General features: G+C 55.8%; 1 protein-coding gene across 1 annotated transcript in view; it reads left to right on the top strand.

Annotated features, from left to right (window-relative positions):
• The window catches only part of PI4KA (phosphatidylinositol 4-kinase alpha), a 116966-nt gene extending 107124 nt beyond the window's left edge, over positions 1-9842 (top strand). Inside the window, exons 43-55 of the mRNA XM_032875965.1 lie at positions 549-669; positions 2335-2464; positions 3485-3555; positions 3810-3882; positions 3972-4042; positions 5087-5196; positions 5626-5730; positions 5828-5953; positions 6384-6504; positions 6987-7146; positions 7943-8032; positions 8533-8616; positions 9754-9842. Coding sequence (XP_032731856.1) covers positions 549-669; positions 2335-2464; positions 3485-3555; positions 3810-3882; positions 3972-4042; positions 5087-5196; positions 5626-5730; positions 5828-5953; positions 6384-6504; positions 6987-7146; positions 7943-8032; positions 8533-8616; positions 9754-9805 — 1314 coding nt within the window. The 3' untranslated portion in view covers positions 9806-9842. The remainder of the gene's footprint in view (positions 1-548; positions 670-2334; positions 2465-3484; positions 3556-3809; positions 3883-3971; positions 4043-5086; positions 5197-5625; positions 5731-5827; positions 5954-6383; positions 6505-6986; positions 7147-7942; positions 8033-8532; positions 8617-9753) is intronic.
• The last annotated feature ends 1885 nt before the right edge of the window (positions 9843-11727 follow it).

An 11727-nucleotide genomic window follows, 5' to 3' on the forward strand; every position in this document is an offset into this window, starting at 1 on the left:
TGGAGTTACGAGTAGAACATGACTAAGAAGGAGAAAGAGGAGAGTCCTTAGGATAGTGGCTGTGGTGTGTCAACTCATGAAGAAGTGTCTGTGTATTAGAATTTTCTGGAACCTGCCCATCACTGTGGAACATTGTTCCAGACAACCAGTTTATAGCTGAGTTTTAGTACCCAGCCTACTCATTCCTATTGCTTGACAACAGCAGATGCTGGTTGGAGAGTTACGGTTCTTAGAGTCCAGGGGGAAGCACAGAGGAAACAAAAGCCGGCTCCTTCCTGTTTTGCAGACCTCACCGCCTGGGGGCCCCCTTGCCCCACCTGCCCCACCTGCCCCACCAGCCCCACCAGCCAGCTAGCAAGCTGGAACTTGGCCTAACCCCTGCACTGGGCTCACACATCCCCAGGCAAGCTTCCTCACACAGCCGGAAACCACTGGGACTCGCTTCTTGCTAGGTCTGCAAGTGCTGGGAGTCCACTCCCACACTGGGTTAGTCTCTCTCGGCAGAGAGGTGTCCAGCCTGCGCTGATGGTGACCTTGCTCTCCTATAGATGGGCTACGTGCGAGAGTATATTCTGTGGGCGGCATCCAAATCCCAGCTTCTGGCACACCAGTTTATCTGGAACATGAAAACTAACATCTATCTGGATGAAGAAGGGCACCAGAAAGACCGTGAGTATTTACTTGGACCTTCCCTCAGGCCTCCCCTCCAATCTTTAACCCTCCAGAGCCCTCCAGGGCCTGTGCTGCCCCCACCTATCACTCTGCTTCCCATCCTTTAGTGGAAACATCTCATCTTTAATACCTAGCAGGAGCAGGACCCCCTCCTTCTTCAAGCCTTTGTTAACCTCACCTGCAGACTCCCTGCCTATCCTGGCACCATCCTGCTGCTCCCCAAGCCCCTGTGAGAACTTCTCACCCTGCACTTGACCTAGCAGTTCCATATAGGGATGAGGCGGCCACTCAGAGCAATGGTTCTCAAACAGAGCTTGTTTGAGAGCTTGTTTTCACACCCTTAAAAACTAGTGAGGCCCCTAGAGAGCTTCGATTTACACAGGCTTTAGCTCTCAATGTTAACCGGTGTTGGACGGTAAAACCAAGTCATTTAAAAAATATAAGCCCACTACATGTTAACATAAATAACGTATTTTTGTGAAACATAATTCAAAAAGGAGCAAGAAGAGTGGTGTTGCTTTACAGATTTGCAGCTCTCTTTAATATCTGTAAGGTCATGACATCTTTAACATAGTAAAAGACAGCAAGATTCCCACTCTGCTTCTGTATTTAACCTGTTGGAATATGCTGTTTTGGTTGAAGTCAATGTGGGGAATTCAGCTTCACACAGACACGGAGCTGGAAGAGGAAGGAGGGTTTTAGTCGTCTTTCTGGTCCCTATAGATAGTCTCGGTTGATACTGCACCAAACCACAAGTGATAGGTTCTTAATGATTAACTGTGATGTGGATTTGAACTTATGTGAGCAAGTTTCTCAGTGTGATGGTGTCTGAAGACAGCCCTTTCTTTAAAGTCCATTGGTCTCCCCAGCGCTCTTACCCACCCTCACCACCCGCAGGATTTCGAAGCATTAAAGATCACATCTGTGAATGCCCCACCGGTTTTATAAAACAAACATTTTCAAGTGCTGGGAAGCTGTCAAGCTCACAGTCACAGACGCAGGTTTCTTAAAACTTAGCAGTTTTCCTCAAACGGCAGATTCACCTTGCTCATTTTTCAAGGAAATACCTGCCATATACCTAAGTCCAAATAAGTATATTTTTGTCCGCCAGTCAATCTCTTAAGTAAAAGTGGTGTTCCCTGAAACAAGAAATTAGTTGAGTTGGAAAGTCCAATGCAAGGCGCTTTCCTGCGAGAGCACAGCATCTACATACTTCCCATGCGGCCGACTGCCACGTGACTTCCCGTGGCGTCACAGTAGGTATCCCAGAGATGGCTTCGGGGTAGAGTGTCATCAAGTTAGTCCTTGCTTATCACCTCACCAGGGACATTCTTAGTGACACTGGCTTTTGTTCACACCACGGGAGCAGAGCCATGAGGATCCAGTGACCACTAGCACCTTGGCCACCTGCTTGCGCCTGGCCTTGCAGGCGTCTACAGCAAGGAAGGCAAACAACCTGTTAGTGTAGTTTTGACCGGGGGGTCTTGAAGGGTCCCAGAGACCCTCCAGGCAGCTGCGGACCACACTCTCGGGGCAGCTGAGCTGGTCTGGGTGCTGGGGAACACCTGAACACCTGGACTGCATATCTGGCTAATGTGTGGGGTTTCCCTGAGGGCATTTGGTGGCCCAGATGCAGGCTGTCCCTCTTGGTTTCTCTGTCAGCTGACATCGGTGACCTCTTGGAGCAGTTAGTGGAGGAGATCACTGGTTCCTTGTCGGGCCCAGCCAAGGACTTCTACCAGCGGGAATTTGATTTCTTTAACAAGATCACCAATGTGTCAGCCATCATCAAGTAAGTGGCACCTCTCAGACCTGGATCATGGGGATTGCCTGGAGGGCCCCACTGATTCTAATGAACAGCCAGGGTTGGGAATCTCTGCCCGGGAAAGTCAGGTCTCTTGAAAATAGAGCAAAATGCACAGCCATGTGAATTTCAGAAAACCTATGTTAGTTTCATTTTGGATAATGTCCCATAGTTTGAAGCCACCCTGCTCTCTCCAAGTTCCCAACCATCCTGGGGTATTAGGAAAAACAGACTCCTTTGCAGCTCCCAGTGTAATTTTACTGATTTATCTCCTGGGCTGTCTATGTGTGAGGGGGGACACATTCCCTGGGCATTGGGGGCCCTGCCTGTTTGTGTGGGATGGGGCCCTGGAGTCATCAACTGACCAAGGGCCTAGGGGAGGCCCCAGGCCGCCTCTCCTCCCAGGTGCCTCATTTCCCTAGGCTGTCCCTGGTACTCAGGTTTCTCTCACCTTGGTCACCACGTGGTTTCACCGTACGTCCCAAGGGCCTTTCCTGGGTCCAGTACTAAGTACAGCGGTGATGCAGCAGCTTCTAGCCCACAGAGGCCTCAAGAGGTGGGAGGGGTGTTCCTGGGCATCCCTTCAGGTGCCTGATTGCACTCCGCACTGTCATCCTCATCCCAGGCTTGCAGGAGGTCTGAGGGGCCTGCCCAAGGCCATGATGCAAGGAAACAACAGAACTAGCACTTGAATGTAGGCCCCAGAGCCAGCTCTGTCCCCTGAGCATCTCTGAAGCAACATCACACACCCCACACAAGTGAGGGGGAAAGACAACCAGAAAACTCCACCTTAGTCCCCCGGGGCCACCTGGCCCCTGATGAGTGTGGGGCAAGGACCCCTCAGGGTGGCCTCCTGGAAGAACTGGGCCTAATAGGGCCCTCAGTAGTAGCTAGAACTAGGAGGAAAGGAACAGAGAGGCAGACGGGAGGGGCCCTCCATTGCCCCCCGAAACCCCAGAGGCCAGTTCCTGCAGCAACAAAGCAAAGCATCTCTGTCCTGTTTCTCAGGCCCTACCCTAAAGGCGACGAGAGGAAGAAGGCATGCCTGTCGGCTCTGTCTGAAGTGAAAGTGCAGCCGGGTGAGCAGGCTGCACGGTTGGCTGATGAGCCGGCTTCTTTCTGCGGGCGGGCAGGGCGGGCAGGGGGACCAGGGAGGTGGCCAGCCCATGTCAGCCTGGGGCCTGGGGTGCCCAGTGTCCCTCTCCACAGAGCCACTTCTCACCTGACACTCTTTATCTTCCTTGTCCCAGAAGAGGATTCAGAAGCCCTGTTAGGCGTAGGGGGAGGAAGAGGTCACACTTGGGCTCCCTGTGACCTCTGTTCTGTCCCTTAGGCTGCTACCTGCCCAGCAACCCTGAGGCCATCGTGCTGGACATTGACTACAAGTCCGGGACGCCCATGCAGAGGTGAGAGGCCGCCTGCCATCCGGCAGCTCCCTTGTACCAGGCTCTCTTTGCTCCCGCACCCGTGCCATGTTCCTTCTGTTGTTTTTCAGTGCCGCAAAAGCCCCGTATCTGGCTAAATTTAAGGTGAAACGATGTGGAGTTAGCGAACTTGAAAAAGAAGGTCAGTGAAGAATCTTTGACGCAGTTTGGGATCTAAGTGTTTTCCCTGGATGATGGCAGTTTCCTTGGGCGTGTTTAGTTTATGACCAGCTCCCCATGAAAGGTGATATCCCTCCGCTCTCAGTCTGAGCCCTGGTTTAGAGGTGGTTGGCATGGAGCTGGTGTAGAGTGACAGAGACCCCTGGAGTCCAGCCCCAGGTCAGCCACTGAGTCCAGGAGGCACCTTCCTGAGGCTGAGTGGCCCAGGGCTCAGGGGGTGCCGTGCAAGTGACACAGGCCCAGATGGCTTCAGCGGCAAAGATATTACCCCACAGTTCTGGAGGCCTGAAGTGCGACATCATGGAGTCAGCACGGCCGTGCTCTTTCCGAAGGGTTGCAGGGGAGAATCTGTTCCATGTCTTCCTCCCAGCTGCCGGTGCTTGCGGCAAGCCGTGGCCATCCTCTGCAGCCTTGTCGCTCCCACCTCTGCCTCTGCCTTCACGAGGCTTTCTTCCTGTGTGCCTGTGTCCTGCTCTGATAAGGCCCACCCTAATTCTTATGAACTTGACTATATAGGCAAAGATCCTATTTCCAAATAAGGTCAATTCTTTGGTTTTGAGTGGGCAGGAATTTTAGGGGATACTAGTCAACCCAAGCAGAGAGCTTTGTGCCCCCCTGCCAGTATGGGACAGACCTTCCAAGGCCTTCCCTGCACTCTGGCTCCCAAATCCTCCCCGGTACCCTAGGGTACAGATACATGCACTCCTGCCCCCTAGTTCCCAGTGCCCACCACTGGTCCTGGACACACCTGGGTCCCCTCTTCCTGTGAAAAGGGGGCTCCATCTTCAGTTCCATATAAGCCTAAACATTCTTTGGAAGAGACCCCTGACCCTGTGGCTCTCCCTGACCCCAGGTGCCTGCTGGGCCTCTTTGGCCTCCTTAGGCTTTGCAGAGACAATCCCCAAGGTTCCTAGGGTCCTGGGCCTGTGAGCAGGGCTTGCCCCAACCCCCACAGAGGGCATCTCCCTGCCTCCAGGCTAAAAGGCTGCCTCTCTGCCCTGTGCAGGTCTGCGGTGCCGCTCAGACTCTGAGGACGAGTGTGGCACGCAGGAGGCTGATGGCCAAAAGATCTCGTGGCAGGCGGCCATCTTCAAAGTGGGAGACGACTGCCGGCAGGTAGTGAACGGCCGGGCCTGCCCTCCCGGAGGCTCCAGGCATGCTGCAGGGCCGCACTTTGTGCACAGAACCAGACCTTGGCTTCCCACATTGGGCAGAGGTGCCACAGAGGAAAGTGGGGCTTTCTGTCTAACCTAGGGGCCTCTCCAGTAGGTCCCACCCACTGTCCATCCCCTGCCACCCAGAGGGAACTGCCCTGGGACAAAGGCACCCCGATCGTGTCCCCCACTAGACAGCGCGGCCTCAGTTCAGCCCAGTGCTTCATGGTCCTGAGAGCCCAGCCCAGCATGAGGGGCAGTGAGGCCAGACATTCCAGGCTCCTGCCTGGCCATGGCCTCCTTCCCGCCCGCCCTCCTCACTGCTGGGGGTCAGGTGGACTAGAGCATGGCAGGTGGCCCGCTGACCACCCCATGCCTCCCTGGTCTCCAGGACATGCTGGCTCTGCAGATTATTGACCTTTTCAAGAACATCTTCCAGCTGGTTGGCCTGGACCTCTTTGTTTTCCCCTACCGGGTGGTGGCCACCGCTCCTGGGGTAAGTTTCCTGTGCAGGAGCCCAGGGGGAGCCCCTGATGCCTCAGGCCAAGAAGAGTCCCGCCTACAGGCCTCGGCACCTGGCCCTTCCTCCCCAGTGCGGAGTGATTGAGTGCATCCCCGACTGTACCTCTCGGGACCAGCTGGGCCGCCAGACGGACTTTGGCATGTACGACTACTTCACGCGCCAGTATGGGGACGAGTCCACCCTGGCCTTCCAGCAGGTGAGCGGCAGGGCAGCCCCAGAACTGAGATGGCTTGCACACGCCATCCCGCCTACACCCAGCACTGCGTGTGGGCCAGTACCCTGCTTTTCTGAGTCTTTATACATTTGGGGGTAAAACCAGGGTACCCCATAACCTTCCTTGGGATTCAAAGGAACCTTGAGATAGACTCCTCAGGAGAAAGCAAGTTCGTGGGTGTGGGAGAAAGGGTTTGCTGCTCCTGAACCCCCAGATGCAGTCACTTGTCCCTTCCGTTTCCAAGATCTGGCTTGCTGATTTGGTCTCTGATTGTAAGGCTGGGAACAAGAGCCCAGAGAACAACTCCCAGGCCTAGGGGTCCCAGGCAGGGCGGCAGGAGAAAGCCCACAAGGCCCGGGGAGGTGCAGCCCTTGGGGGACCATCCGTGAGCACCTGGGCTCTCTCCACGCAGGCACGCTACAACTTCATCCGGAGCATGGCTGCCTACAGCCTCCTGCTGTTCCTGCTGCAGATCAAGGACAGGCACAATGGGAACATCATGTTGGACAAGAAGGGCCACATCATCCATATCGGTCAGCTGGGCCCTAGTGCTGCCCTCTTCCTCTCCCTTCACCCTCTAGAGGCCAGGGTAGGACAGCAGTCCCCACCCCCACAGAAGAGCCAGACATGTTGGGGTCACCCAGCCAGGAAGGGCCCGGGCCAGGGTTTGAGTTTAGCTCTAAGGCCCAAGCTATTGGCCACCAGGCTGTGGGGGCAAGTAGTAGCAGCAGGACTGCAGGGCGTGGAGTGCTCTGGGGTCAGAAACCAGAACCAGGCAGAGCACGGCTCACCCAGCCCCAGGTCCAGCGTTTCTGCTCCAGCCTGGCTCCCCAACTCCACTTCCTCTTTTCTCTCCTGCCCGCTTGCCACCGCCTGCCCCACCTTCCCCAAGAAAACACAGCCTGGGGCCAGCTCATGGGGTGTGGGAGCCAATAACTCCACCCCGTGGCTGAAGCATGCCCACATCTTGCCCTGGCACCCGATCCTATCAAGAATGGCTTTGGGGGTTTTGCAGACTTCGGCTTCATGTTCGAAAGCTCACCTGGCGGCAACCTTGGCTGGGAACCAGACATCAAGCTGACCGATGAGATGGTGATGATCATGGGGGGCAAGATGGAGGCCACGCCCTTCAAGTGGTTCATGGAGATGTGTGTCCGTGGCTACCTGGCTGTGCGGTGAGCCCCAGGAAAGGGCCACTGGGGTTACCGAGACCACAGGGAGGAAAGTGGCAGGCTGGCGCTGGTCCTAGTTGCCACTTAATCCCACAAGGCCAGCCTTCAGAGGTCCCATGGGCCCTTCTCAGGCCCCTTTGTGGATGGAGGGGCTGCAGTTCAGAAGAGCAGGCCAGGTGCTAGGGGCTGCCTATTGGCCTGGGCAGCCTGGGCCTTGCCTTCCTATCGCTGCTCTGCCCACCTGTGCCAGCGGCTTCCTGCTCTGAGCGACAGTGTCCTGCCATATTCTGTAGTCTCCAGGCGTGGCCTTGCCTGCCAGCACCTTGGGCTCCCTGCTCTGAGTACCTCATTCACCCCTTCACCCAAGCCTGAGATCTGCCATCCCCCGGGCTACATGCTGAAGACTTACTGTCCTGGCTTCAGAGTGTCACATGGCCAAGGCCACCCAGCAGTGTTGTGGCACCTGAACTCCAGTCCTGAGTCTGTCGAAGTCTGCATCATGGCTGCTCAGAGGGTCAGGCTGTGTTCACGCTGCACGCCTGCACTTCCTTAGCCAGGCACAGAAACCACGGCTGAGGCCTGGGGTGGGCGGACCAAGGCACGAGGCTCAGCCCAGTCCAGGGTGTGTGGACAAGCCCCGCCCAGCCACCGCGGGGGCTGCCCCACTGAACTGCAGAGGTGTGGGTAGGTGGGCCGCTGTGTGCGGCTGTCATGTGCGGGCTGCGCGACGGGACGGCGGTGAGCAGGGTCAACCTGCTCAGGCCAGCCTTCTTCCCCTTCCTTCCCTGCCTCTCCCCAGGCCCTACATGGATGCAGTCGTCTCTCTGGTCACTCTCATGTTGGACACGGGCCTGCCCTGCTTCCGCGGCCAGACAATCAAGCTTTTGAAGTAGGTCATGGGCACATGCGCAGGCCATTTGGGGGGCAGTTGTCCCCTCCGGGTGGGAGCCTCCTTAGTGCTGGTGAATGTGATCATTATCAAGGCCACGCACTCTCTTGGGAACCCCAAAGCAGACAGGGTTCCTGGGTGAGGCCCTCTCACCACACCGGGGCTGCAGACATCCCAGGAGTCCCTTCATTTCTCAAGAATACAGGGCCGGCCCTGCCCCCAGGCCTGAGGCTGCAGCAGCTTGGCCTTGGGTTGGTCCTCCCCCAGTCCAGGGGCCACACAGCTGAGGTGGTGCTGGGGAAGGGGACAGGCCCTCCAGAAGCAGCTGGGGACAGTGTTCATGCCCGTTAGAACTGTCCCCAAGAGGGAGCATTCCCTGGGCCAGCCCTCACCTGAACAAATTCCCACAAATGCTGAGTGCAGTCTCTTAGCAAGCCCTCATCCCCACGGGGAGGGTGGCCTCGAGGAGGCGGCAGACCTGACACAGCCCTGGCCCCCAGGCACAGGTTCAGCCCCAACATGACTGAGAGGGAGGCTGCAAACTTCATCATGAAGGTCATTCAGAGCTGCTTCCTCAGCAACAGGTGAGTCCCCTTTCCTCTCCTCTCCCCGGCCTCCTGCCCCACAACAGTGCTCTCTGGGCACCTGTGTAGGGCCACCACGCCCAGGCTAGGTGGCAGGGATGCTGCTGTCCCAGGGGACTCTCTGTCCCACAAGTCCTGAAGGGAGTCCTTGCAGAGTGACAGGGTGCTGGGAGAGGGGCCAGGGATATGCGGAGGGGAATACCCAGCAGAGGCCTCAAGGCCCAGTTTCCTGTCTGCCGCCCAGCCTGTGAGGCCGGGCGAGCTCTGCATGCAGAGGGCACTGGGCTGGGGAGCAGGGAGGTGAGCACAGCCCAGCAGGCTGGATGAGGAGCAGAAAGAGCTCGGGGAGGCCTCAGCCCCACCCCTGCTTCCCCACACCTTCCTCAGGCTGCTGCCTGGGCCCCAACAGCAACCCCACACCGTCCTCAGGCCTGGGGCCAGGCTGGCCAGTTGGCCATTGTGACAGGGGAGCAGAGAGAAAAGGTGGTGGTTCTGGAGGCAGAGCGGGAGCTGAGCACCTGGGCGGAACTGGAGCTGAGTTTCCCCACCCTGACCCCCTGGAGGGGCAGACGTGGAATCTGAGAGGAATGCTGAGAGCCGCCCAGGGTGGGCCTGATGGCCGCAGAGTAACAGGAAGTGGTTCAAGGGCAGCATGGGGACCTGACCAGAGGGGTTTAGAGGGCAGGACAGGGGAAGTCTCTTCTGATTGTTTTGTTGGCAGAGTAAAGCATGTGCTGGGAAGGATGACAGGGGAGGAGGACAGGGTCTCACTTGTGTACCACATGCCAGGCCAGGGGCCACAGTGGCCCCTGACACAGGGATAGCTCCTGTCGTTGGATTCCCAGGTCCAGGACAGAGGGCAGGCATCTAGCTGAGGAGGCCGGGCAGGAGACAGAGCAGAATGGGGCTCACACAGCCTTGGTTCCTGGTGGGGGAAGGTGTGTCCCCTGGAAGAGGGGCTGGCAGGAAGGCCAGAGGGTCTGCGATCTTGCATTTGCACCTTCAGGGAGGGGAAAAGGGACACCTTCTAAATGCAGCTTTCCAGGCGGTGGTGAAGGACTCGGTGGGGTGAAGGGGCCCAGAACTAGGCAGTCTCCTACAGCCTCCCTCCACTCCCTCCCTCTGCTGTCCTTCCAGGAGCCGGACCTATGACATGATCCAGTACTATCAGAATGACATCCCCTACTGAAGGAGCGGCAGACCAGCGGTTGAGGCCACCCCGCCCCGCCGGAGCCATCCTGCGGTCGTGGAGCGGAGCGAGCACACCCCCACACCCCGGCTGCTGCGTGTGGTCAAAGGGGGTGAGCTGCCCGTGTCCCCGTCATTCCATCCATTGGAGTTATTTTTATAGGATAAATAGGACAAATGTACACCATGCAGAGCCTGGCAATCTACTCCTTCCTGGCATGACCCACATGTGACGTGTGAGGCTGGAATGACAATCATCTGAGGACACCTTCGGCATGGGTGTGAATACATTTGCACTGGACACATTCCCAGCACATTCCCTACCTGTCTTACTGCATAGGTACATGAAGTATTTTCTTGTGTATAAAAAATTGTATTCAACTTAAGATTTAACCAATGTGAACAAAATAAAAACCAGCAGAAGTGTGGTGTCCAGGGGCACGTTCAGCCGAGGAGTGATTCCTGGATATGCTGGGAAGGGAGCACGGCAATATAGGGACAGGGGGATGAGTGCGGCTGGCCAGGAAGCCTCTGGGGGCCCAGGCGCACCAAGAACACTGTTCCAGCTTTCCCACCTGTGTCTCCATCTCTCGTCAGCTCAGGTGGGGCTCCGTGTCCTGCCTCTGCTCCGGCCTTTTCCTGTTTCCAAGTACTCTGCTCTGAGACTCCGAGAACACTGTTCCAGCTTTCCCACCTGCGTCTCCATCTCTCGTCAGCACAGGTGGGGCTCCATGTCCTGCCTCTGCTCCGGCCTTTTCCTGTTTCCAAGTACTCTGCTCTGAGACTCCGAAACCCTCGTGCAGCCACTCCCAGCGGCTATCTGCCCCCACCTACCACGGCCTCTAGTCCCTTCAGCGGACAGGAAGCAAAGATCCTGAACTAAAACAGATGACACAGAGCAACTAGAAAAAAGTCACCAAAATTAAAAATGCAAAAGAGCAGTTAAATATAGCAGATAGAGGTGAAGAGAAAAGCAACCGAGAGAACAGAAGTACCAAAAATGAAGCAAAAAGGAAAGTTGAAGGAGAAGCCCCAGTCAGCTTCCAGCAGGATTCCAGAGGTGATGAGAAACACGAACACTCAGCTTCAGGAAGCACAGCTGAGTCCTGAGCAAATACGAATACAAGTAAGAACAGAATAAAGAAGCCAAGGGGGCCAGGGTGGTGCAGTCAGTTGAGTGTCCGACTCTTGGTTTTGGCCCAGGTTTTGATCTCAGGGTCTGGTCGTGGTATTGAGCCCCGAATCCAGCTCTGCGCTCAGTGGGGAGTCTGCCTGAGGATTCTCTCTTCTCCCTCTCCCTCGGACCCTCCCCCTGCCCATGCTCGCTCTGTCTCTCGAGTAAATAAATCTTAAAAAAAAAAAAAAATTTGTATCAACATGGACGGGACTGGAAGAGATTATGCTGAGTGAAATAAGTCAAACAGAGTCGATTATCATATGGTTTCACTTACTTGGAGCATAAGAAATAACACAGAGGACATGGGGAGCTAGAGAGGAGGAGAGAGTTGAGGGAAATTGGAAGGGGAGATGAACCATGAAAGACTGTGGACTCTGAAAAACAATCTGAAGGTTTTGAAGGGGGAGGGGGTGGGTAGGTGGGGGAGCCTTGTGATGGGTATTAAAGAGGGCACGTATTGCATGGAGCCCTGGGTGTGGTGCATAAACAACGAATTCTGGTACGTTAAAAAGAAATTTTTTTTAAAAGCCAGTATGTAAGTTTAAAAATCCAAAAGAAAATAAAAATAATTTTTTTAAAAATCCCAAAGAAGGCAGGAAAGGAAGAGGAAGGAATAACAGATGGGACAGAGTCCTCCTGTGACGGCCAACCTTAGTCTAGTTGCATCTTTAATTATGTTACGTATCAAGGGACTAACCGCTGCAGTTAAACACAGGATTGCAACGTGGACACAGGATGAAGAACCA

This window comes from Lontra canadensis, unplaced genomic scaffold (assembly GCF_010015895.1).
Source record: "Lontra canadensis isolate GAN:19392208 unplaced genomic scaffold, GSC_riverotter_1.0 scaffold57, whole genome shotgun sequence".
In the NCBI taxonomy this organism is placed as follows: Eukaryota; Metazoa; Chordata; class Mammalia; order Carnivora; family Mustelidae; genus Lontra; species Lontra canadensis.